Here is a 27,680-nt window from a genome sequence, read left to right on the forward strand (position 1 = left end):
TGCACTCCATGGAAGTTAATTAATATGCCAAATGTTAAGCTTATCTTTAACTAACTTGCCTATTCCTAGAGAAGTAAGCAAACATTTTACACTTCCTCTTGATGTTAGGGTACCACTGTTGTGACCCACTTCCTGAGCCCCATCTACCCTGAAGGCACTTGATATCCTTTGCCACATTGGAACCTTCTGCCAACGACCGCATTAGCTCTGCAGCATCTCTTCCAGGGAACTTCAGTTTGGACAAATCTGAAGTTCGCCAAACAGAAGCTTGTTGCAGCCACACCTGGGAAGGGATTTTCAGAACCAGTAGCCACTCTGACCAAAAGGTTTTATCTCAGTAAAGGACTGAAGAAAATGACAGTCCCTCCCTAAAAATCCCATTAGGCTTTATGGCTCCAGGCAGGTGCTGCATTCACAATGCTGTAAGTTATGAACATCAGTTGGGGGTGGCATTGCTCTTGTCTAAGTTTAGCTGGTCAAAGTTTAGTAGTTTATCTTAAACTCATCTAGTCCCCCTCTATAATCTGCATTGAAATACAGGTAGCTAGCTGCAGAAGTGATTCATTCCTCATAGCCAAATAAATGTAAAGATGGGATGACTCACTCACTGCAGACAGAGCTCTCAGGGTGTTAAATTTAGGTGAGATGTATTGTGCTGCTGGATGCTGTTTGTATTAACCTGCCCTCCTAATGAAGCAACACACCTTAGCTGTAAACTTCCTACAGGTTGGGCTGCATCAGCTCCTGTTTGGAGCAAGGTCAGAGCACACACCTGGACAGTCACGGCAGCTCATAGGACAAGTCCTGGCAGGTTCAGCTGCCATTGCTGAGTCATGTGGCTGAACCCTTAGCACCAGCATCTGTTTGTAAAACTGGCTCCAAGATACTTCTGATAAAGAGAATTATGACTCAGAAAGGTTGTGAGTGTTTCTGAAATGTTACACCATGTCAAGCAGACCAAGATGTTACCAAATACCTTAGCACCCCCTCTTCTTTATTATAGTATCACAAGGCTTTTTGTAGCTGCAATTGCTACCAGAAGTTAATTCACTCATTAACACATAATTTGAGCCTGAAAAGCAACATCATATAAAGTCAGCATATAGTCCCTATGACCTCATTAAAATGATTCTCACATCAGCTTTCTTCTACCGCAAAAGCTCATTAGACTCACACAGAATAGTGGACCCACCCCAACTATTTACAAGGAACCTAAATATGCAATCTTTCATTTTGTTCCTGATGCATTTTTCTTGCCTGCTCCACACAACTGAGACCCCCATCATTATCATTACAGCTACATTTTCTTTCCACAGTCTGGAAGCTTTCCAGTTCACCTCATCCCTCGTGTTTTTAATTTTTTGAGAATCCTTTTTGAACTGGTTTCATTTTCACCTCCTTGGTTAGCTGTGCCAGCTTTGCTCTTACTTCTGATGGATTTTCTGCTATGCAACACACTTTTTCCTATGGAATACATCAATTTATGTCTGAATATTTTTTGTTTCCATTTGATTTCACTCAGAGCCAGCCATGTTTACTTCCTGCTCTGATGGAATTTGTCATCTTTATGTTTCATCCTTGGTCAGTGAGAAAGGTATAATCCTGACTATGCAGACCACCATCAGTTTGTCTCCAGCTGTGTCTTTGAGGTTAGCCACAACAAACAAAAGTGTTAGGGAAGGCTGTGAAGGCTGCAGGAAATTGACATAGCACGGCTCTTAATAATGGAAATATTTGTACCAGGCAATGTTTATGTTTTTCAGTCATGGCCAGGACCTTGTCATGCTACATACTATACACCTACATCAAAACATAGCATTTACCCATGGCCAGACACATCACACACTGTAAGTTCCTCACAGAACTTCTGCCTCCTCCACTGAACTGTGAATTTGGATGAAGACCAAGCTTGAAGCAAAATGCAAGAATGGAAAACTGGTGTCCTTCTGTTTGTTGTCCAGATTCAGTAACTGAACAGTCCTAAATGTTTGGATGCCTTTAACCTGGATCATAACTTTGTTTATAGAACCATGAAAAAGTTTTCTTTGAAAAGAAATGTATCCTCATATACCTCAAAAAGATACATATGTATAAGAATGTTGACCAAAATGAGTAAGCTAGACTCAAGATGGAAACATATTTTCAATATATTTAGGACAAATATAGGATTGTTTGAACCAGCAGAACATTCAGTTAGATGAAAAGAAACCCTGTCATCTATGTATGTAGGTATGCATTGTACCTACGCAGCAGGCATAGGCCTTGAAGCTGATATAGCTATCCTTGAGACAGTAACTTCTAGTGAGTGATTTTAGAGTCCAGGTCAACCACCCTCTCTTCATAGCATGTCTTTCACAGCAGTCTCCACTCCTTCATCGTCTCCTGCCACATGGAGAATAATCTGAAAAGATGCCCAGGGAAGTGCTAAATCACTAGAGCAGGACTGGAAGTGGCCAGGGTGTGTTATTTTGCACTTCAGCACCCTTCAGAGGCTGTATCTGCAGCTGACAGATGGTAACTAGCTCAACTGCAAGGACATTGCATCTGGGGGGATTTCATTCTGTGGCTCCATCACAGCTAAATAAATGTTCCAGAGCTTCAAATCTTTTCAGCTGCCTTTCTGTCCAGCTGAAATCTGTGGCAAGTTGATTTGAGTTAAACACAGAGAGGACTGTTGAAGTACAATTGTGAACACAGAGGTTTGCAACATTTTTTAATCAATTTTATTTTAGAATTAAAATATTACAAATGGATTTAAATCCATAGTTGCAATTAAAACCATAGTATCCTGTGCCTCCCAACTGCAGGCATAATCTGAGTTTTATTCTGGGAGGAATCATCCCTTTTGCTATTTATTGCAATTTCCCAGATCTTGCCAGCTCTGCTAAACCACTAGATATACTGTAAATGCATTTCTTAATGTTCTCTGAGGAAAATGGGCTGATAACTTTGAAGCCCTTTTTCACATTTGGTTTATTTAAATCTCTGGCTAAGTATTCAGAGTGTAGGATTTACATATTATGTACATGATGAAAGAAAGACAGGAAATGCATCAACTTACATAACTTCCTTGTTTCCTTGAATTTTGTGGGACAGAATTTTTCTTGCATCATATTATTTTTTTTTTCCATAAGGAATCTGCCACATTATCCTATGTACTGTGGATTCATCAGCAGAGTTAGAAGCTTATGCACTCCAGCATTTGTGCATAAATTTTACATTTGAGGATTGTTGCTAATATTGTCTAATATTGTCCTTGGGTAAGACAAGATGCTAACAGAACACAAAACACACTGATTTATTCTGTAAATATCTGAACATCAGCAGAATTTACTGGTGATAGTTTAACTCAGATATAGGTAGCTGTAAACAGGGATTTTAGACAAAGTGTCCATTGAAGGAAACCATCATGTTGAATAGTATATAACGAGACTTTGTATCAGCAGGCAGAAAAGGAGTCCTTTTACCATCCCTTCACTTCAGTTCTGCAATGGTTTTAGAGCAATATAAGATGATCTATGGAGGTTTCATGCTCTGGAGGAATGAGGCAGTCTTTCTTCAAACAACTGTAGGGTAGTGAAATTATATCACCTGAATAAATAAAAATTCAGGAAAATTGGAGCATGCAGACTACTAGCCCATTTTCAGCGGTTACATTTAAAGCTTATTCTCAAAAACTGCACAATTTTCAGCCTCTGCATTAGAACTAACATCAAGGAATTGAATCCTTTCCTATAGCAGGGAGAAAGAACAGAGACCTATTCTCATTGCTGCCACATCAGACAGGGGCAGCTCTGAGGGAGTTCTTAAACCCAGGGGATGCCTGGAGAGTCACCTCAACTTGTGTTTGTAGATAAACCTGATAGACTATATCACTTCTTGATGTTCTTTGACTTTATTATGTGATAAAACTACTTCTTAATTTTACTTTCCCGCATAAAATAAACGTTGAGTGAGGGCTGGTCCTCAAGAAATAAGGAGTGAGCTGCATCTTTCCCAAAAGTTTAAAAGATACTTTGCTGTGCTGGGTCCCACAGGTAACTCCTTCAGGCAAAGCTTGCCCAAGTTGCTTTCACTGGCCTGATGTTCTTTTTATTCAGCCATACTGAAGTTCCTAGAATGTTTAAGCTCTACTTCACTGTGCAAATATTTGTGATTTGGCATTTGATTTTTCAGTAGCTGTGCTTAGAAGCTTTTTGCAGACAAAAAAGTGTCACACTACAGCTGTAAGAAACTTACCATCTAAAAGACCTAAAACCAAGCCAAGGATGATGTTACAAACAAGTATCAATGAGGAAAACAATGAAAAATTATATGCTAAGTTATGCAGGAAGAGCTGTGTACATGAAAAAGGACTGGAGAGTTGGTCTCTTACCTAGTAAGCCTCTGCTTCACTATGCAACTCATTCATTTTTTGACTGGTTTTACTTGGTTTTTAGTTTCCTTGGGGTAGCAACAGATTGAGCAAGGTAGAAGATTGAGAAGGATGGGAACATTATTCAGGAAAAAAGACTATAGGATGAAGATAGATGGAATAGTGCCTTGTGTAACATGACTGGCACATGAATGAGTTCACTGGAAATGTAAACACAGAAAGGGACTATTGGAGATGGCGTAAGATGAGCAATTCAAACTGATGAATAAATGTGGAAGTGGTTAAGACTTCCTACTCAGTGAGAAAAACAGTGATGTAAGAAGAGGTTGGGTTGACAGGAAAGAGTAAGAGCAGCATTCCCCTTAGCGTGCTCAGCTGTGCCTGCCTCTTTGTGCGTGCATCTAAATCTTGGCTCTGATTGGTTCCATGCTATCTCATGTTGATCATCACCTGATGAATAATCACATGGCTTTATGGGTAACTGCTGACGATTGCTACCCTCTGGTTCTTATTACAACCTATGAAAAAGAACATAAAATTGGTGTTCTTGATTATCGAAGTGAGCTGTGAAACCCAATCAAATCTGTGAGACAGTTTTAATCTTACTAATTGCTGAGGCAACCCACAAATTTTCACTCTTTTCCAGACTTGCTTTGTATGTCGCACTAATATCAGTCAATCAATGATATAATAGGCATCACAGAAACATGGTGGGATGGCTCCTATGACTGGAGTGTTGGAATGGAAGGTTACAGGCTCTTTAGGAAGGACAGGCCTGGCAGGCGGGGACGGGGAGTTGCCCTTTATGTTAGGGATAGGCTGGAGAGTATGGAACTGTGTCTGGGGACAGGTGAGCAGTCCACAGAGAGTTTGTGGGTCAGGGTTAAAGGGAATATAGCTATGGGAGACATTACTGTGGGGATCTGTTACAGACCGCCTGATCAAGGAGAACCTGCAGACGCAGCACTCCATAGACTGATAGGAAAAGCCTCACGCTCACAGGCCCTTGTTCTCATGGGTGACTTCAACCACCCTGACATCTGTTGGAAGGACGGTATGGCCTGGCACAAGCAATCCAGGAGGTTCCACGATTGTGTGGAAGACAACTTCCTTCTGCAAGTAATAGAGGAGCCGACAAGGAGAGGTGCCATGCTTGACCTCGTGCTCACCAACAGGGAAGGGCTCGTTGGAAATGTGACGCTCCAGGGCAGCCTTGGATGCAGCGATCATGAGATGCTCGAATTTGAGATCCTCAGGACAGTGAGAAGAGCGTGCAGCAAGCTCACTGCCCTGGACTTCAAAAGAGCAGACTTCGGCCTCTTCAGGAACCTGCTTCGGAAGGTTCCATGGGGTATAGCCCTAGAGGGCAGGAGGGCCCAAGACTCTTGGTTGATATTCAAGGATCACCTGCTACAAGCTCAGGAGTGTTGCATCCCAACCAGAAGGAAGTGCAGCAGGAGGGCCAGGAGACCTCCTTGGATAGATAAGGAGCTGCTGAGGAAAACTCAATTGAAAAAAAAAGAGGCTTATAATAAGCGGAAGCAAAGACAGGCAGCCTGGGAAGAATACAGGGGTGTTGTGCAGGAAGCTAGGGACCAGGTTAGGAAAGCTAAGGCCCAGTTAGAATTAAACTTAGCTAGAGGTATTAAAGATAACAGGAAGGGATTCTACAGGTACATAGCAAATAAAAAACAGACTAGGGAGAACGTAGGCCCCCTCAGGAAGCTCTCGAGAGAACTGGCTACACAGGATTTGGAGAAGGCTGAGGTTCTGAATGACTTCTTTGCCTCAGTCTTCACTGGCAAAGGCTCTGACCGCACCACCCAAGTCTTGGAAGGCAGACACAGGGACTGTGAGAATGAAGACCTTGCGCCCACAGTAGGAGAGGATCTGGTTCGAGACCATCTTAAAAATCTGCATGTGCACAGGTCCATGGGTCCTGATGAGATCCATCCGCAGGTCCTGAAGGAGCTGGTGAATGAAGTTGCTAAGCCACTGGCCATCATAGTTGAGAAATCATGGCAGTGAGGTGAAGCTCCCAACGACTGGCAAAAGGGAAATATAACCCCCATTGTCAAGAAGGGGAAAATGGATGACCCAGGGAATTACAGACCAGTCAGTCTCACCTCTGTGCCTGCCAAAATCTTGGAGCAGATTCTCCTGGAAGGCATGCTAAGGCACATGAAAAACAACAAGGTGCTTGGTGACAGCCAGCATGGCTTCACTAAGGGGAAATCCTGCCTGACCAATTTGGTGGCCTTCTACGATGGGGCTACAGAACTGATGGACAGGGGTAGAGCAGTTGATGTCATCTACCTGGACTTGTGCAAAGCATTCAACACTGTCCCACACAACATCCTTGTCTTTAAATTGGAGAGACATCAATTTGATGGATGGACCACTCGGTGGATAAAGAACTGGCTGGATGGCTGCACACAAAGAGTTGTGGTCAATGGCTCAGTGTCTGGCTGGAGACCAGTAAATGAGTGGCATCCCTCAGGGATCAGTGTTGGGACCGGTCTTGTTTAACATCTTTGTCGCTGACATGGACAGTGGGATTGAGTGCGCCCTCAGCAAGTTTGCCGATGACACCAAGCTGTGTGGTTCGGTTGATACGCTGGAGGGAAGGAATGCCATCCAGAGGGACCTTGACACGCTTGTGAGGTGGGCTGATGCCAACCTCATGAAGTTTAACCATGCCAAGTGCAAGGTCCTACACCTGGGTGGGAGCAATCCCAGGCACAGCTACAGGTTGGGCAGAGAAGAGATTCAGAGCAGCCCTGCAGAGAAGGACTTGGGGGTGCTGGTCAATGAGAAAATGAACATGAGCCAGCTTCAGTGTGCGCTTGCAGCCCAGAAAGCCAACCGTATCCTGGGCTGCATCAAAAGGAGCGTGACCAGCAGGTCGAAGGAGGTGATCCTGCCCCTCTACTCTGCTCTAGTGAGACCTCACTTGGAGTATTGTGTGCACTTCTGGTGTCCTCAACATAAAAAGGAGATGGAACTGTTAGAACAAGTCCAGAGAAGGGCCACGAGGATGATCAGGGGACTGGAGCACCTCCCGTATGAAGACAGGCTGAGGAAGTTGGGGCTGTTCAGCCTGGAGAAGAGAAGGCTGCTTGGAGACCTCCTAGCAGCCTTCCAGTATCTGAAGGGGGCCTATAGGGATGCTGGAGAGGGACTCTTCATTAGAGACTGTAGTGATAGGACAAAGGGTAACGGGTTAAAACTTAAACAGGGGAAGTTTAGATTGGATATAAGGAAGAAGTTCTTTACTGTAAAGGTGGTGAGGCACTGGAATAAGTTGCCCAGGGAGGTTGTGAATGCTCCATCCCTGGTGGTGTTCAAGACCAGGTTGGATGAGGCCTTGGGTGACATGATTTAGCGTAAGGTGTCCCTGCCCACGGCAGGGGGGTTGGAACTAGATGATCTTAATGTCCTTTCCAACCCTAATTATTCTATGATTCTAATCAGGGCCTGTGTGGGGAAGGCTACATGTCAGTGATGATAAAGTTGCTCTTATTTTTCTGTGGAAGAGCCTAATCTGCACAGCAAGCACCAGTTAGCTCTACTTCCAGTTGTGTTCAAATGCTGGCCAGTGAAACACTTGTGTCTGAGCAGGTTAGACCATACCAAAATGATAGTTATGCAACTGGAGTGCATTGGCCTGTGGTAAAAGCTCACCGTATGCAACCATTATTTCTGCTGCTTTCTTCACAAAGTACACTCACAGGGAATTAGCATCATATATTGAATTCTTCCTGGAATAGAATCCAGCCAAACATCAGCTTTTTAATAAGATTCTGGAGATAATGTTTTTTTCCAAGGAGATCTTCAAACTCCCTGCTGCTTCGGACACTGGCTGTGATGAATGGGGTATTGCCTGCAGCACACTATAGCTTTTGACAGTGAGTAAAACCAAATATAATACTGAAGTCTGGAAAAGAACCACTACCCTTCAGAAATAAACTGTCCATTTTTTCAGCCATATTCTGAGATGAAAAATATTAGAATACTGTGGAACAGCCCTAGCTTCATATTTCACATTTACTGATACCGCGAGCTAACAGTTATCATCCCACCTCCTTACAAGATTACCTGCTTAAGCTCTCAGTCATGGGTCTGGCTATGGCCCAGGGAAGCACTGCACTTTCAGATGTTTACAGTCTAGTATCAGCTGCACTCACGGAGAAGTTAATTTCCTAACGAGATTCTAACTTTAAAATAATAGTACCCTAATAGAGACAGCAAAGAAAAGTATACTTAAAAAAAAACCATGAACTTTCAGAGTGATAACTTTATTTGTATGCATTCAGTAGCACACAGGTTCTTTCACAGGAATATAAACATAGCAACGTAGAAACATCCATACCAGATCTGACCAGTACTCCATTTCCAAGGATTCAAAAGCAGATGTAAGAAACTTCACAGGAGGCAATTATGGCACAACCTGCTCCCAGGAGAAAGTTTCTGCTTAATCCCCATCAGTGTAATGTTTGGCCCATTTTACCAAATACAAGGACTCATATCTCTTAGAAAAGTAATATATGTATTATAGAACAATCTGTTTCTTGCTTATAGATTTCTGTACAGTAATATTTACAATATATTGCAAAGATTACAGTCTCTCTCTGATGCCTTTATTGCAAATACTTGTTTCCAGGCCATAAAACCCAGACTTTGCACCTTTTGCCTGTTACAGTACAGCCATGGACATTGCCCTCATCACAGCACTGGAGCACCCTGAAACACTTGGGTAGAAACAGCACTTAGCACTGCATGCTTGCACTCCATTTGACTGTTTTAGTTTACGTAATTCTAATCAAACAAAATAATTCAATTTATGACTTGCCTTTGCCCTCAGCCCCAGTTTTAGGTTTCCCAAAAGACTGGAAGGAAAAGACTTCACATGTAACACCAACAGGAGCTGAGTGAAACCCAGAGCTCCTACTCTTTGGAAAAAGTACTGAACTATTCATTTCCAAGATGTACAGAGAAAGAAGGATTGTCATCTATGGTCGATGTCATCTATGCTGGTTCTGGCATACTGGGAAAGGTAGGTTACTGGCTTACCCAGAGGTTATTATTGAATAAAGGGAATCTACCGCTTGTCAGGGGAAGATCTTAGATGGGACCACATGGTCTCTGAAGTAAATGATACCTGGGATAAACCGGGGTTCCTACTGGAGTTTGAACAAAGTCAGGGAAATTTTGCCATGCATCAGTGTGGAAAGTCACAGCAACCACACTTGACCTGTTCATAAAGACAAAAAGAGGGGTTAAAAAATATTCATTATGGGGCCAGTTCTGATTTTTCTGACCTCTGCCATAAAACCGCCATCAATTTTGAGAAAGGCTGATGCTCAGTACTTTCAAGCAAATTAAACATTATTTCTTTCTAACATTGAAAACTCACGACCCACACATCTTTCATCTTAACTTTTGGGAGCTGCTCAACTAAAAGAGCAAAGACAAACAGAAGTTTGAAATTGAAAACAAACTTTTTCTTGAAAACAAAAGAAAATAACACTCTTCAGTGGCAGGGCAGTGATTTGTAACACAAAACATTTTTCTTGCAGTCTGAGCTTTCTACAGTCATCCATATTTTCAAAGAAAACAGTCCTTAGCTCTGACAAATGCATATGAACATTAATGTAGTACAGCACTTTGCCAAGTGATCATGAAAAGAACAGATATGCCAAGTTGTATTCTTGACTAATAAACCTAGACCTCATCCCTTAAAAAACTGCACCTTAGGTGCACAGATCTTACCACATTAGCAGCATCTTGGGTTGGACTTTTCTGAGAATCATCCTTTAATAATAATGTAACAAATATACATAGAAAATTCATTATTTAATAAACATATCCCTATGTACTACCTTCCTTTTAAGTTTCCAGAAGCTCACTCAAGCAAACTATTTAATTTTCTCCCAAGTGGAAAGCAGGTTCAACAATTATTTTATCTGGAATTGTTATCCATCCATCCCAACAACTGCAGATATGTAGACCTTAGTACACAACACTAGAAAATGAAGACAAATGCTCTGCATTCCCAGACCATGTCTGTAACTGAGAACTGCCAAGTACATTTAACAGATATAAAAATGGAGCCTAGATGGTCTTGCTGTGAATTTAACTGATGTCAACTACACTGCATGATGAGCACCTGAAGGTCAAACTCTTCCAGTGCACAACATTGTCGTAGGTTCCTCCTACCACCAATGTTTTAATCTTTGATGCTCACCCTTGCCCTTTCTGCTCCTCCAGATGTATTTACCAGGAGTGGCAAACACTTCAGAAACACAGCTTGAGTGCTCAGTTGAGGTCAGCATCCACCCAGCTGTGACAGCAGCTGTTTTGGGTCAGGAGAGGCAGCGGTGGGAGCTGCCATGCTGCAAGCAGGAATGCAGAGAATGAAAGTTGGTGTTTCTGGACTCCTCCTGCTGCTGATCTGACAGTCAGATCGTAAAAAGTAAACTTTTAACCTCTGCAGCACTCTCAGGTCAAGTCACTGCTATGCCAGCTGTGCAGCTGTCATAGAGGGGCATTGGTGCAACTGAAAGGATTTGGCTTTGACTGTTGGGATTTTTTTTGGCAGGGGGTGTGGGAGTGTTGCATTTTTGTGTGGTCTGCAGTGTCCACAAAGAAATGCTTTGGTGCAAGACATTTTTTAGCAAGCAATGACAGACTGAGGTAAATGTTTGAGGCACAGCCAGCAAATTCCATGAGTTACTGTAGAGGCCTCATTCACTACACTGGTGATCTGAAGTACTTTTTATCAGCTTTTAAAACACATTTAGCTTGGCCAGTCCAAATGAAGCATTTTATTGATGATAGTGAGCAAGGTGTTGTTTATGCTGGGCATTCCACTCTACCAGGACATTTAGCTGCCACTGCTGTGCCCTGACATGACTTCTTGCCTTGCAGCACAGGGATGCAGTCCTGCACATCCTAAGCACAGCCTGTACTCCAGAGCCATCAGAGCCATGCTAGAGAAGTGTGGCCATACATAGCCTGGGATACAGTTTCCTAAGCACACTGCTCACTCATGGTGCATAAAATTAAATGTGCTAAACCACAACCTGCCAAACCTTGCAATGTTTGCAATGTCAGAGTTGAAAACGTATTGCAAAGAGAGTGGAAGAGCCTGTGTACATGTGAATTGTACTGTTTTGCAGCAAGGCAGTAACAATGCAAAACACTCCCTTACTTTTAACTACCTGTTTCTTGGAAACATGCTCCTGAAAATATTTGGGGCAGGGTTTTAAAGGCTTCTCCTCCCCGCTGGCTTGAGCAAGTTGTGAGACAAACTAAATAGATACAAGGTACTCCAGTTTGGCTTGAATACTCTCAGAGAAAGAGAGGCTTGGCAGGGATTTAGCTTACAACATGTTTGCCAAGTATCCCAGATAAAGCTGCCACAGTTAGTCCTCACCAGCCAAACAACATCTAATGATGTCAGAATGAGCCCTGGTCAAACAGCCCTGGCAAGACAGAGCCTTTGAACATCCGGGTGGAGCCTGTCTGTCTGCAAGAAAGTGCCTGACCCAGAGGTCATTGCCACTTCATTCCCACTTTCTCCCCCCATTCCTGTTGACAAACTCATTGCTGGAAAGAGATGGATGCACAACACAGACCTTCTGTCACAGCCTGGAAGAGCATCCTGGGGCAGTGAGCTGATGCTGAATGTTAACCGTGGATGGCAGCTGCTGCCATGCTTTGCTTTTACAGGAGCTTTCGTTTCTTGCTGCCTTGCTGGAGCACAGTTCACAATCTCTACTTGTCATTGTGCTCTCAGAAGCTCCTGTGTTTGTGGTAAGAGGAAGGCGGGCGAGGGTAGGAAGCAATAATAAAATACTAAACTTGGACAAAGCATTCATGAGCTAGATGAGAGAAGAGTTTCTTCCTGTGTCTGGTTTTGTTCGACTTCCAAGTCAAGCATTCTGAAGAAAGAGAAAAAATAGTGTCATTTATTATTTATCACATCAGACAAGCATAAAGTGATACTCTAAAGCTTTTATTCAGCTGCTTATGGCAATTGCCAACATAGTAAATTCCCCTGCCAGGAGATTTCCGCTTGAATAATGAACATCCATATAAGAATGGCACTAGAAACTCAAGGCTGAATAATCTTGATTCAATCCGGGAAGAAGGACACAGAGTGAGCCCCCTTCTTAAGAGTTTGGGGGACTGACAGAGGTGCTGAACTGCAGAGTTTTAATCCAGGCAACATGCCACTGAGAAGCAGCAATGCCCATCTCACTGAGGACCTCAGTTTTCTGAAGCTCTCCACCCATGCTCAGACTCTGCAATCATCACTCTGATGAAACGTGTTAGGGAACCTGACCCTTCAAATAGCTGTTTTATTTACACGGTGCCTCACCAGGTCCCAGAGAGCTTATGAAAAATTAAACGGAGAACATAAAATATGAATGGAATGATCATTGGCCCGTAAGAGCCCTGCAGTTCTTGAAAGACGTTTTACACATAATGAAGGCTGCATTTTAGAAAACAGGTTTCTGCCTTTTTTCCACAGATGGTGCAACAATTTTCAAGCCTCTGTGTAAAATGAGGAACTTTCAAGGATGTACCTGGGAAAGCAAGGCACATTGCTGCCTCATGCAGCACAGGAGTCCACTTCCCATTAGTAAACAGTAAGCAAACTAAGCAGAGCCAAATATGTGGATAAAGTGAAAACACATGGATGCTTAACTAGATGCTGCATTGTCAAAGAAACTAGGGCTGAAAGAAAAGATGAACATTTTGATCAGAACTACAGGACTCATTCTGCAACCACATGGTGATAACAACTCTCAACTTAAATTCTGCCCAAAAAATGCCCTGGTGAAGCACCTCCTCTGCAGACTGTATGCTCCCTGGGGTGGTCACCAGCATCTCCTGTCTCAGCTGCAGCACTGGAAATGCTTAGCACTGTGCAAATGGATGGGGAAACGGGGCCAACTGCTCCCTCCTGAGCAGGCTCTGCGGTGATAACCGTGGTTCTGGCCCTGGATCCTACCCCCAGCAAGGGCATTTAGGAGTGAACAGGCTTTTATTTTGGTTTCCTTCAAGGAAATATGGTTGGGTTTGTTGCATGGTTTCTGCTTGTGGTGAAATCTGCCTCCCATCCTGCGTGTATAGCAAGGCCAGCAACTGCAATGAGCAACAAGCTTCACAAACTGCCACCTGCATCGTTTTGTTTTGTGACTCTCCCTGGCCTTTTATCAAAGAAGGATGAGAAAGGAGAAATTACTAACTTCAGGAGAGCCCTGTCTTCCCTCTAAGGTAATCTGGGAAAGGATCTGTTACATAACAGCACTTCTTTAAGCTTTCAGCTGGATACCTGACAACCTTTCTTATCTACAAGGGCTTGAAATGTTTGTGTGAAAATGGCTCTCCCTGCCTCCCCTTCCTCCTCCCTCAACTTGCAGGAAGAAAACAGGCATTTGAGAAAAATTCAATTTTTAAATGTGATCCAAATTTCACATAATTAAAACCAATTCAAAGTAAGTACATGGTTTCTTGCTGTATATAGATTAAAGGAATCAGAAGTGACAGTCCCACATCCATACAGGAAAGAGGCTCAAGCACTACTTATTTCTCTACGTTCATAAGGCCCACAAGCTCTGTCAACAGCAATATCTATACTAAATAATGCTCTTCTTACACACCAATTACGAACTGTCAGAAAATATACATGTACTCCTTCGTATCAAGACCTACTTATGCAATTTTTAAATGCCACACTGTAAGTTGTGGTACCTATCCTAAGGGCTTCACATATTGGAAGGAGAAAAAACCTGTTATCGACTAGATCATCAATACCAAAAGCTCCATGAATACAGTTCTTTCTTAGGAAATCAGATGGAGAATAAACACCGCTTTTATTATAACCAGGATATCGACTTTCACCAGGGCTACATTTGTTCTGCTTCTGTCTGCGAAGTAATTGATTTCCAAGTCTAGATGCCACATATTTGTAATAATTATCTCTAGTTTAAAGCACTGAAGTACCCCTCTAACCAAGGCAAACATCACAACGGATTTCCAGCTACCAGTGCCAAACCACATAGCAAAACCCACTGCAGAGGAGCCAAATACACTACAATCAAACAGGACAGAAAACAAAAGCCTGTGAATGCAAGGGAGCATTTCACCTGGAGCAAACTTTTATGGTTCCAACAGAAAGGTGAAGAGGAAATAGGATTGCTAGCAGGAGCACCGACTCTGCTTTGCCTTCCTGATACTTGGGGGTGCCTATGTGTAAGGGGGAAGGGAAACAGTGAGGGACAGTAAGGAGAGAAAAACTGTAGCAGTGTAGTATGAATACAGTGTACACCTAATTAGTAATAGTTTCAGTTCTGTCTGTTATCTAAGCAACTGCAATTAAGGGTTGAACATTTTTCTAACTTTTTATTCTACCATTTAATATAGGAGAAATTGGAGAAAACAAGCTATTTACAAAGCAGGAATCTGCAAAAGCCAGACATCCCTCATAGACACTGACTCTGACTCTCATGTATTTGTTTGTATTTTGTAACAACATAGATTTCTGCTTTGCAAAAAGCCTGTATGGGAACACTTTGTGTACAAAGTAGTTCCCTTTAGTCTTCATGAAAAGACTAAAATAAACTAAGAAAAGCCAACCGCTTGCTAAAGAGGAAAGAGAAATACATAAATCAACAGGGTGAGGCTTTGCACACACCTTGAGGCTGCAATGCATGCTGAAAGAAGCCATCATGCCAGTTCCTGGATCATTTTGTTAGCCTCCTTGGCTTTCTTACACGTGTACAGCCATTTGATTATCCGAGCATTGCGCTCAATCACAGAAGTGCTGCTCGGGACCTGCTCTGTGAGTTCATCCTCCAGGAGCCCCTCGTCCCCGCTGTGCCTAGTGAAGTCGCTTTCGGACGTTGCCACACTGATGCTGCGGATCTTGAAGGAGATGTTGTCGGACACCACGGAGAAGTTCTCTCTCCCGAGATCCTCGATGACCTCCTGATCCAGGCCACAGTACTTGAAAAATGTATCAAACTCGGAGAAAGACTTGGAATAGCGAGAGCTGATGTCCGACTGGGAGCGATGGAGACCTCTCCTCTTCACCTCCTTGACCTCCTCAGGAGGTATACTCAGTTTTGAGGATCCCTCATGCTCTTTTGTACATACCCCTGGTGTTTCAGTGCTCATAGTCATGGCTTGCTCCGCTCCATGGTTGCTCAGCTCACGGTCACTATCTTTCTCTGAGAGAGTCTCTTTGCTCTCGGTGGCTGCGGTGTCCTCCATGACTCTGGGCATCTCAGGGGAAGCCAGCTGCTTCTCCTTTACAGACCCTTGGAAGATCCTCCTCACCAAGCTCCCCCGTGAGCTGTCCTGGCTTTGACCTCTCCCGAACTCGCATTTCTGACGGTAAATCACCAGGGAGTCCGGCCGCATCTGCCTCCTGGGGGTGCTGCGCCTGGCTATGGGGGGGGCGTGCTGCAGGGGCGCCCGGCAGGCGTACACCGCCTTCGACAGCTCCAGCGGCTTCGCGCCCTTCCCTCTCCCGAAGTCCCTGCTGGGTTTCTGGCTCTCCACCGAGCAGGTCTCGCTGCCGCTCTCCGAGGCTGAGCTCAGCACGATGACGGGCTCCTGCGTGGTGCTGATTACCCGCTGGCTTTTTACGTACTTGGCCTTATCGGCTGCTAGCCTCTCCACGGCACTTCTCCTGCCGGGGTTGCTGGCCTCCATCTGCCTGCGGAGGTACTCGGGCCCCTTGTTAAGGAGCCGCAGGGTGAGGGAGGAGTGCAGGTCGGAGATGGCGTGCATTCTCACGGCCCTGCGGAGTTCAGTTGGCATAGCAGTTCCAGGGGCGCGGGTCCTGCTCCCAGTCCTGGCTGGGAACGGGGAAAAGAAGAAAAACACCGCAGAAAAACTCTACTAAAAGAAGGGAAAAAGGCAAAGGGTCGAACACACCGCGGGCGTCCCGCCGAGGGCCCAGCTCCCGCGCGCACCCGCCGCTGCCGTCGGGGCGCTGCGTGTGCGCGCTACCGGTCGCTCCCGCCCCGCCGCCTCTCCGCGCACCCGCCCGCGGCTGCGCCGGCCCCGCCGGCCGGGGACAGCCAATGGCGGCGCCGTGCGGGCGGCCCCGAGCCGCCCTGCGCCGGCACCGGGCACACCGGAGCCTCCCTCCGACCGGGACACCGCGGAGCTGTGCCTGGGAGGGGTCCGCCGGCGCCTTCCGCCTCTCCGTTAGCAGCCTGTAAGGCTTACTATGCTGAGAGGTACGCCCGCCGTCGTGATTTTTAGGGAAGGAGGTCGCTTCGGCTTCCCGAGTACGGAATGCACTTAAGAAAATACGGGGCATACGTTTCCATAGGGGCAGAATTCGCGTCTGGGGCTGGCGATTCCCAGCAGGCAGGTCAAAGCCACTGGATGTAGTTTAAACACCTGAAAATTAGACACGAAAGACACAGGTGATCACCTGGGGCAGCCTGGGCATCCAGCTTGGACTCGTGATCTCCTGTAAGATGCACCTCCTCTGGGGTCACTGATAACTGACTTAGAGATCACTTTTCTACTTATATAGAAAACAAAAGCCAGTTTAGAGCTGCAAAGTTTCTCACGTATAGTTGTGGGTCATTTAAATTACTTCTGTGGGATTATAATATCAGAATGCTTTTGTGGTGATTGACTCACACTTGGTCTCTACAATCACTAAATTGTGGCAAACAAGTCCACAAAGGGAAAAATGAGCTATGGGCTTCCCTGTCCTCGTTACGAAGTTTCAGGATACACCACTTTGCCACCAGGGACAATTTGCTTATGTGGTGGGAGAGAAATCTTACCAAGCATCATTAGTGTCAAGAAAGTATAGGTCAAAATGTTGGGTGCGCATCCCCCTCTTCAACCCTGGGAGCCTCTGGTGCATGGAGCTGCTTTGCTTTTGGATGGGAAAGCAACAGCTTTTGTGCCTATACTCCCTGACAAGAGTGGGACTACCCAGACAGAACTCTGCTATGATGTCTGCACGCAGGGGCTGTGTCATCACCAAAGAGTCGAGCTGCATGAGTGACATCCACGTCATGCTCATTCAGGCATGCGAATGTATAAAGTACTGACGTGTGACCTGAGCAGCTGGGTTTTCAGCAGAGCTGCACTCCCCTTGGCACATGCCTGCCTCTTGTGGGGATATTTCCATGTTTTCTGTGTGCTATCAGGACCATACTAGGGTTCATATAATCATATAATCACAGAATGGTTTGGGTTGGAAGGGACCTTAAAGATTATCTAGTTCCAACTCCCTGCAATGAGTGGTGACACCTTCCACTAGACCAGGTGCACAAAGGCCTGTCCAACCTGGCCTTGAATGTTTCCGGGATGGGGCGTCTACCACCTCCTGGGCAACCTGTGCCAGTGTTTCACAAGCCTCATCATAAAAAACTTTTTCCTTATATCAAGTTTGAATTGACCCTCTTTTAGTTTAAAACCACTGGGTTTTAATAACATTGGGTTATTGCCCAAGAGACCATGCAAGACATGGGCCAACTTCCCAAGCACGTTGCAGGGCGCTGTATGGTCATTTTTGAGTGTTATGAGCACAGAGTGATTCTCTTGCCAATACGGTTCTACTGCTGGTTTTCTACTTAGTTCCTCTTAATTCCGCCTTAAATGTTCCTAGGCATGTAGGTCTGAACTCCTACATGCAGTTCATACACAGATGTGTAATAGTGTATGTGATATTGTTACATATTTAAGTGCTTTGTGGAAGGCTAATTCCTTCTGACAATGAGTCTTAGCAATAAGCCAATAGATGAATTTAGTAATGAGATTAAAGTCTCATTCCCATTCCCATATTGACAAATTTGTCCTAATTTTTTTCCTTCAGGTTTTTCCTTGGAGTTTTATGACACTGTATAATGTAACAATATATATTCACATGCCTCCATGCATTTTAATTCATGCTTGTTCCAATTTCTTGTACCTTGTATCTATTTATCTTTAAAAGCTTACAAAAAAACTCTCTGCCATGTTTTGTTTGCATTAATTTAAAATAATGAGAAGACTGAATACACATGAATATCATTAAGAGTGGTTTTATTAAGCAACTCAAATTAGTTTCTTTATCAAAGTTGTTTATTCATTCCTTGCCACATGCAAAAGCCACTAGTAAGAGCAGATACATAGTTTTGTCACTAGACAATAGCTTTGTGTTTAGAGTTGATATGCAAAACCAATATTGAAAATATTGATTCTTTTGGATGGAAATAATGTTTTTAAACATAAATAAATAAATAAACAAATATTTTCCTTCCACATAAAATTCCCTAGGTTTTGTAGGCATGCCTGAAAGATAAACCTGGACACTTTTGATAGAACATTTTTCATTTTCAACCAGTTTTCTCCCCCTGTCACTGACAGAGGAAAATGTGAAAGTTGTTTTTCTACAAAGTGCATGTCACAAGAAATTTCTCATGAAAAATCACAGCAACCCTTTTCAGTCGCCTTTCTTTATATGTGAGATACTTCTTGTGAATCCTGGGTGATAACAATGACATTTAGAGTCAGAGAAGAGCCTTCCCAGGGTCAGAAAACATTGTGATCAACAATATTTTTCAACCTTGTCTCCCCTTTGATAAGATACATTAACATAGCAGCTGCACTGTTATGTGATAGTTTCAAATGTACTTAGGTCACATATCAAATACACTTAAGTTTAAAATATGTTTATGTTTGAAATATTTATGTATCTTGGAGCTAGCTCATATTTATGGATACACTCTTACAATGTTCAAAGAAGAGAGAGCCATTGCATTTTTTCTTTCTGGAAAGCAGAGTGAAAGGTAGCATATTACGAGAACCCCAAGCAAACCAGCTTTGCCCCTGGCCCAGCACAGGCTTGGAGCAATAAAACTGAATAAAACCAGACACAGCAGCACCCATCCCTTAGCCTGTCAGTTGGCATCAGTGTCTCTCTGGCATCAATGCATAAGGCAAGAGAAGCAAATCCTGCACACACTAAGCCTTAGCTGACACCGTGAGTTTTTCCACGGAAGGGGTGTTTTATGAAACACATCTGAGTCAGTTGGTATTTAAAGTTATCACTAAATAGAGAACAGTTGAATATTAAGTGGGGTATGGCAGACTGTGTCTCACACTGTTTATATTAATAAGAGATGTGCCTGGGGCACGTTTTCTTGCTGCTGGAGACTGGAAAGCCAGTAAATGAGAGCTACTGCAATGTGACTGCAGGTAAAAAGTATAAAGCGTGCAAAGCAACGCTTAGGTCATTGCTGTCTACTGCTCCCACCTCATTCCCCATGTCAGTGACACTCCTTTGATTTATAGTGGTCAAAGGGCAAAAGCGGAGTTAATGGCAGTGGAAGGTAAAAGGCAAGGAGAAGAGAGGAGGAGAAGGGGAAGCTCAAGCCCCAACACAAATTAGAAGACCATTTTGGACATCCTCAACACATCCTGTGTCTCAGGACTAAGATCTCTCCCCTGTAGCAGCTCTCAGTCCTGGGCTCAGGTGTTGCCTGAAAAGCAGGAGCAGCCCAGATCAGAGCGCTTTGGTCTTGCTGTGACATACTGAGCGGTGCCACTGGGTGTCCTGTTTGCTGCATTTGAGTGATGTAAAGCACCCACTAAGTGGAAATAAACAGTTTCAAACCAGCTGTCTCCACTAGGGAACTTTCAGGCCTTCGAGATGAAGTCAGTGAGGGTCACAATTCACTCTCAGTTTCTGTACGGTAGAAGATGCATGCCTGCACATCTTCAGGTAAAACTTGAAGACTCAGGGTTCGAGTGCTATATAGCAAAGTTTGATAGTGGCAGTCCCCCATCAGTTTTGTGTCCTCTTTTAGCCTCTTCCACCACTGCCAGATTGCTTAGCATTCTTTCCCACCCCTGTAGTTCCAGGTTGTTTGCTTCATTAAACAGCTTAGCAGCTTAGTCAGAAAACATCTTCGTCCTAAAATACATCAGTCATAATTGTCATTGGTGGCTTTATTTTTTAGTAGAACTATTTTTCAAATCCCATGTGTACCACTTTCCAGGTTGAAGAGCCATCATGGATCAAACCAGGGCTGTGTATTTTACATCTCAGTTTCCAGTTGACATATGGAGAGCCTTATTATAATAAGGAGCAGAAGAAAAGTGATGGAATAACACAGTGAGAACAAGAGATTAAAGGGAGGACAAATGCAATGTGCATTACACCAGGCAGTGCCAATGGAGAAGATATAAGCAATGTCATGCTTCCATTGCTTCTTATGCCCTTTTGTCCCTGCAGTACATCTAAGTGTACTAAGTAACTTCTTTTTTTTTTAATAACACCTCTGACATGCCTAACACATGTAAAAATAAAGAAAATCCAACCGAAGTTTGGTACCTAACATATGTAATAGTGTATTAAAATGGTGAGATAAAATATTGTGATTAAAAAAGACTGATCTATTTACCATGCTGTCTGAGGGATGAAATTAATTGAATGATATATAAAAGGAGGGGGAAGAACCAGAGTTTTCACAGTAAAATACAGCTACAACATTGCAGAGGAAATGAGTTAACTCCTTGAACAACTCTGCTTGATCCAGAGTAAGACCCTTTCAATTTTGAAGTCTTTTATGAATGAACATATGTTACATGTGCTAAAGTAAACTCTGCACTCAGTAAAAGGTTCTTACTGTTGGTTCTGTCATGTATAAATTGGATAAATGTTCCCACAGTCTTCCCCTGTAACCGCAGTCGTAGCTTACAGTTGTAAAACTGCATCCCTTGGTGGTCGCAAAACATTTCACAAACCAACCAAACTCATACACAGTCACTTCACCCAACACAGGGAGAGGTCAAGGCACTTCTTTAAGTACTTTATCCATTTACAGGCAGCATTAATACAATCCCTCTCACTCATAAACATATTAATCCACAGAATTTTCCTTTGGGAAAATACTGTTAGCCTACTCTCATATGTAGCTAGCTTTGGTCATGGAAAAGCCCTTTCACCTAATCTAAAGGTGAACCCAAAAAGGGTTTAAAGCCTTACATATCCATGTTATTTTAAGGAAATTCCAGCAATGGTCCATCCCTGGTGGTGTTTAAGGTCCGGTTGGACAAAGCCTTGTGTGACATGGTTTAGTGTGAGGTTTCCCTGCTCATGGCAGGAGGGTTGGAACTAGATGATCTTAAGGTCCTTTCCAACCCTAACTATTCTATGATTCTATCTGTGTGTCACTGGGATCCTCAAAACTCTCTCTGCTGTCTCCCTGCCCTGTAGATGCCTAAATCAATCAGGGCAAAGTCTTTGTTGCTGTGGTGCCAAGGCTTAACACGTCTACCCATGGGTTCAAACACCATCATGGATCTATTGTGGTCTAGCAGTTGAGAGACTTAGTGACTGCTTATGTCCTGTGAATTCTTCTGCTCATTCTCATACATGGGCTCTCTCAGAGCACACATGCCAGATTAGGAAGCCTATGAAAGGTCACCGATTACTGGACTTGTGACAGAGCACTGCCTGTTGTCTGCTACATATAATTTATATCCCAATAGTTGAGCTACTCAACTGGCAAGTGCGTGAGGCCATTTCCTTCTTTCCTTGATTTGGAGCAAAGGTTTCAAATCAGATTTCTTGCTTCCCAGCACAGTAGTTGTAATGTGGGTGCTGTAGTTCATTGTCACTCAGATTCTGCTGATGACAATGGGTTTATTTTGCTTACTTAATTAGAAATTTACTGAAGATAGTAGCCAGAAGATAGTAATTCTATAATTTAGGGTCCATGTATCTAGGAAGTGGCGGATACCATGTGAATTTTTAGTTGGAAGGATATAAATAGGGAAGGTTGAAAATTTCCCACCTTCAATGATGGTGAAGGTGTTCTCTGGAGATCACAGAATCACAGAATGATTTGTGTTGGAAGGGACCTTAAAGATCATTTAGTTCCACCCCGCTGTTATGACCTAGCAACCTTCCACTACACCAGGTTGCTCCAAGCCCCATCCCATCCAGCAACCAATTTTGATATATTTTTCTGAGATGGCAGCAGACATGCTCTACGTTTTCAGTATCTACTAAGCTCTAGCAGTGTTTTGAGCTGGACAGCTTCTCAAAATCTGTTTGGCTGCAAGGAAGATGGAAACACAAAAAAATCACTGCTCATCATAGAGCTCCTTTTAAATGTAACTGTCCAACTCTATCTATCATGGACACAGCTGCTAGTGCTTCAGGAGATGCATCTATCAGTCAAACACCGTAACACTGCAGAGATCACCTGCAGAGCACAGTGCCAAAACTTGTAACATATGGACGTGCAACATACAAAGCCTGTCATCTTCTGTCTAAGATTTTAATGGTAAGTTGGATGAGATAGTGATTGCTTCCTTCCTAAGGATTTCTTGTGTCTGTGAAATACTCTGAAGATACAGCTAGCAGTTGCTCAATTTTCCTTATCAGTGGTTGCAAAGTTTAGCCTCTTTCTTTATGTAATCTTTTAAGATCTGACTGAAGACAACATTTTATCTTCCTATATATTAATGCATATTAATGGAAGAGATCTTGTATGGTCTCTCTAGCAGTTACTGGTGAGTGAGGTCTGCACATCGCCTTTCCATGCCACTGCTGAGATGCCTGGTGGTTTTCTATGATTCTGAGGAGCTTAAAGTCTTTCCCATATTCCTTAGCATGTGGGTCTGCAGTTTAGTTCTTGATGAACATGTGATAGCTGAAGGAGACTGCTGGAGTACAGGCGGTCTAAGGGTTCCCCAGGGTGATTGCTTTTTACTGTTGTAAGCACAAGAAATATGCAAATCTGGGAAAACTGATAAACGTGTTTCTAGCACAGCTAGACAAACCAGCAAACAGCTTGTTTGCTTTACCCTCTAAGTATTTTCAGATCTCCTTCAGTACTGTGATGCAAGAGCTCCTTTTGGAGTTCAGATGGGAAAATGAACTAATTTATCAAGACAGTTTCCCTGCCAAGGACAAGCCTCTACATTTAATAGCCATCAGTCACTCTGTCTCTGAGGTGTGGTGGTTTGTCCTGTCACTTTCTAAAGGGCTTTTGTTCAGATCAGATGTAAAAGGCAAATATCTTCCAAGCTTAAAAGGGAGCCTGCAGTCTGCTCTGTATGTATGTTTCCTTTGCTTAGCTTTAGGAGTTAGCACAGGCTATTGGCTCTTCCCAACTATCTTATTTGGCTAACAAGAGAGTTAAATAGTGTAGATGTGGTGAAATCACATCTGTTTTTATCTCCAGGCCAGAGAGTAAATGTGAGCCCACCAATGCAACGCTGAGTCCTCAGTATAAATTTAATTCATTGTCTGTTTGACCATCTCTAGCTTTTCACTGTAATATGCAACAGTTTTATACATAAACTAATGCTGAGTTTGGCTGAGTCTATTTGATAATTTTCTGCTTGGTTTAGGCAGATGAGTAAGTTTCTCTTACACTACAGAGCTGTGTTTTAACTAAGCTTGGGAAGACCTGTGTTGTAAGTGGGTTCTCTGACACAGTTGTTTACATTGTGAAGTCGGGCCATGTCCAACAAAACTCATGAATGCCATACCCTTTGCTTCCTAAATGCACCCCAACATCACCTAAGCTCTGCATAACAACAGAAGAGTGTTCCCAATACTTGTGGGATGACCTGACTACGTATTCTTGATTTACAGGCATTTATCTTGAAAGTGATAACAGATTTCTACTCATCTAATTGACTCTGAAGATTAAATAACATCTTTGATAATGAGAGTAAAATGGTTTAGCTGTTCTGTATAATTATATCAATTCCAAAGCTATGCAAAACAAATAAACATAAGCCCTGGTATTCAAGCCTCGTTAGGTTTATGTTGCAACAGCTACATTAAACAAAATTACAGATTCAGTCAGATCCTATCATGCTGGTGTTGTGGCAGCTCTGGACAGGATCACACTATTTGTACTGCAGGGCTTTTCTGGGAATCAGGGTCCAGATTCTTCAACAAACAGCTCCACCCCTGCCCTGCAAACATTAACTCAGGTGCTAACAAGATGTTCAACCCCAGCTTAGGATGGGAGATGTCCACTTCTGGCTGCTGGACTGCAAGGATTCCCATGCCACTCCTGTTTCTTTCTGCAAGAAAGAAGACTCAATGAATGGAAAAGAGATGGAAGTGTTGGAGATTTTAATCATTTATCCCATGTGACTATTCAGTGTCCAGCCAGGAATTTACCTGTCAGAAAACATTTTTCTACCTATTTCTTGTTATTTTCTGTTTTTGCAAGTACAGCTGGTACAGGAGCCTTATTTATGGCATCCTTTCTATAAACCAAGCAGTATGTTTAAGGCTTTCTAAGATATCTTTCATAGAGAAAAATAAAAAGGGAAAAACTTACTGTTTTTTTAAAGTAGATGCCCAAGGCTTTTGGGTTTTTACTAGCGCCTGGCTTTCATGATGGTGAGCTAAACCAAGGGACGGGTTGTGACCTGATGTGTATGAGTAGGCCAGGGAGGGAAGGCGAGCTCTTTGTCCCTTTGTTCCCACACTGACTCCACTTTGGGGACGTTCAGCTGCCCTTCTCTGGGACACAGGAGTTCCACAGGTGCTGCTCAGAGAGATTTCTCCTCTGGAGCCCCTCCAGAGGGTTGCATGGATGTGGCTGCCCCAGGTCTGGTTCCTTCTGCCCCTCATCTTCTACACCCTGCACGCCCAGACAGGCAGCCTGTGGTGTGCAGCACTGGTAGTTTACCCTGGCTGACTAAGTACAACCCTTGCTTATCAGATGTTTTGGACAAAATGACCCCTGTCTTGCTCACAGATATGTCAGTTGTCCCAGGAGTAACACAGAAGTCTGGGGCAGAGGGACGGAGGGGCTTGAGGTGGGTGTAGATTTGCTGTTGTTGTAGTATAGGTAGCAGTGGTCTGCTTTCACTTGCTGGTGCCCCTGTATACCTTGGGCATTGGAGTCAGCCCCATGACCTGAGTGATCCAACAGTGTAGATGTGCATACTTTGCTCAGAGAAGGGGGATAAATGGAGTTGGTACAGATCGTACCATCGGAAATTCAGGTTGGATGCAACCTTAGAAGATCTTTAGTTCAACCTCCTGCTCCAAGCAGTGTCAGCTGTGACACCAGAGCAGGTTATGGCCTAGAAGTAAAAATAGTTATGAGGATGGATTATATAAAGACCCAACAGATTTCACAGAACAAGAGGAACAAGGAAAAAAAAATATAAATTAATATCTGATAATTTGATATTCATGAACACCTATTTAATTTCAGTCTTTACCATGATCCATTTGTGAAATTTTTCTATATAGATTTTAGGCTTCTGGATCATGTATTGAATTGGTCTGGAAATTACCTAGAACATCCTTAGGCACAAAATAAGAAAATTATATCAATATTAAAATCAACTGACACACAAAGAAATGTGATGTGCTGTTTATTTACAGTCTAAAGCAATTATTTATCCCCAGTGAAAGTCAGCCTTCACTGGAGGGAAAAATAAGCTCAGTTTATTGCTCTTTGGCTTTGAATAGAAAGTCTCTGTTATGTTAGTAGCAGCTGAACTGAGAGGGAGACCTGTAATGTACACCTAGTTGAACTAATTTCTTGTTATGGAAAGTTAAAGAGTAACTGCAGTAGTAATTACAAATTAAGTTCCTCCTTAGACAATGGCCTCTATTACTACATTTGCAACCCCCCCCCAAAAAAAACTTCACCCCCTCACAGAACCACCTTTAAAATGATTAAATGATTAAATTATAAATAATTTAATGATTAAATATTATGGGTTGGTTTTGGGGTTTATTTTTCACATCACATGAAAATTTTTAATTATTTCATTGACCTGTTTAGGATCTGTGCCCAACATCTTATGATCTTATGAAAGTGATAAGAATTAATACACAAACTCAAGTCATGCAGTATGTTGTAGAAAAAAGATTAACTGAAATCCTAAATCCTTTGGTTTAGGGCTGTTGCTCAGTAATGCATGAACTGATAGTTTTCATTATTAGCATTCTGGATTAACAGAAAAAAAATATTTCCAAAATCCCATAATTATGAAGTTTTTTAATCCAGGGGTTTGTGCACCCTGTTTGTGTGTGGCTCTCCAATGACCCCAATTACAGAGCAAATGTGATCCTTCCAATTTTGTAGCGGCAAGCATCCCACCCAGACTGAACTAAAGCACCTTCCCAGAGGGGAAGTTGCCATGCAAACGGGCACTAGCACAGCTGGTTATTCACAATTTGAGTCTCCTCTTGAGTCTTCAGGTGTCTGTGTGCAGTGTGGGCACTCAGCACCTGGCATGGTCAGCCCTGATGCATGGTTGGGAAAGATGAGGCAGTGGTCGGATTAGCACTGTCTCTTTTCCTGAGCTAAACCCCTCTGAGGCTGGAAGGGCAAAGTCCACCCCTTGAGGACATTTTGCTGAATGGGGGCAGCTTTCGGGGGGGAAAGCATGACTCTGAGGAGTGTGTACCGACCAGGAGCACCTGCAAATACAGCAGCAGCTCTGGATTCATGTGTTTCCTTGTGGTGCTTGGAACTACCCTTGATCTGCTTTCAGCAGAGCCAACGTTTGCTGAAGCATTTGTGAATCACTTGATGCTTGCACAGACTTGTTGAGAACACCAAAGTCATCTGCCAGACCACAGTGTTCCCAGCTTTTCTTTCTTTCCTTCCCTCCTGAGCCTGCTGCTTCAGCCAACTTAAATTGTATGCACATGGCAGGGGTGAAGAGATAGGCTACAGATCGTGAAAAATAACAGCATATCCTCCTCATCATTTTTCATGCAAAAATGAAGACTTTCTGTATGATGTATCATTGAATGTTGTTAAGTTATAAACAGCTCCAGTCCCCACTGGCTTCAGAGATAAGGACACGCAGCACCAGGCAAGTTAGTTTGCTCAGAGATACAATCACTCAAGAAATAAAAATAACTTGAATCCTGTCAAGCTAGCCAAAGACGTCAGTACTTACTGAGCCTTTACAAAAGCTTTTTGAAGAAGATGAATGCTGTAAAGAGATTAACTTATCACTTAACTAATTAGATTATTTTTTAATAATTTAAACAAAATTGTCAAAGTATAATCTTTAACTTCTTAGATGCTTGAAAGTACTGTAGTCAAAGCATGCACACAATGAATTACTATTGTCTTATTTGAGATGATATATATCTATTTTGAATATTATGTAGGCATTTCTAGCACTACTGAATAGTAGATATGACATATCAAAGAGCTAGGTTGCATCTCTGAGCTTTAAGGTCAGCACTCTGCCCTTTATGAGTCAATACTATTTTTGGAAGACTGAGATTATACATTGGTCACAAAATTAA

The 27,680-nt window shown here is 43.1% G+C and overlaps 1 protein-coding gene and 1 long non-coding RNA gene across 2 annotated transcripts; both read right to left on the reverse strand.

Moving 5' to 3' along the window:
• Window positions 1–10,978: 10,978 nt before the first annotated feature.
• Window positions 10,979–16,489, reverse strand: FAM110C (family with sequence similarity 110 member C). The gene is made up of 2 exons (XM_062626202.1): window positions 15,084–16,489; window positions 10,979–12,321 (listed from the first exon to the last, which is right to left on the reverse strand). The coding sequence occupies exon 1, from the start codon at window positions 16,211–16,213 to the stop codon at window positions 15,116–15,118; it is 1,098 nt and encodes a 365-aa protein (XP_062482186.1). The 5' UTR covers window positions 16,214–16,489; the 3' UTR covers window positions 10,979–12,321; window positions 15,084–15,115.
• A 7,682-nt stretch (window positions 16,490–24,171) lies between these two features.
• Window positions 24,172–25,491, reverse strand: LOC134167524 (uncharacterized). Its single transcript, XR_009966215.1, has 2 exons — window positions 25,284–25,491; window positions 24,172–24,463 (listed from the first exon to the last, which is right to left on the reverse strand). It is a non-coding gene; the product is annotated as an uncharacterized LOC134167524 (long non-coding RNA).
• Window positions 25,492–27,680: the final 2,189 nt, after the last annotated feature.

The sequence above is a fragment of the Pezoporus occidentalis genome, unplaced genomic scaffold (assembly GCF_034315485.1).
Source record: "Pezoporus occidentalis ecotype Australia unplaced genomic scaffold, CSIRO_AGI_Poc_V1 ctg29, whole genome shotgun sequence".
Classification (NCBI taxonomy): Eukaryota; Metazoa; Chordata; class Aves; order Psittaciformes; family Psittacidae; genus Pezoporus; species Pezoporus occidentalis.

Excerpts from the sequence above, each read along its gene's own strand:
- FAM110C (XM_062626202.1), bottom strand. The coding sequence starts at position 16,213 with ATGCCAACTGAACTCCGCAGGGCCGTGAGAATGCACGCCATCTCCGAC.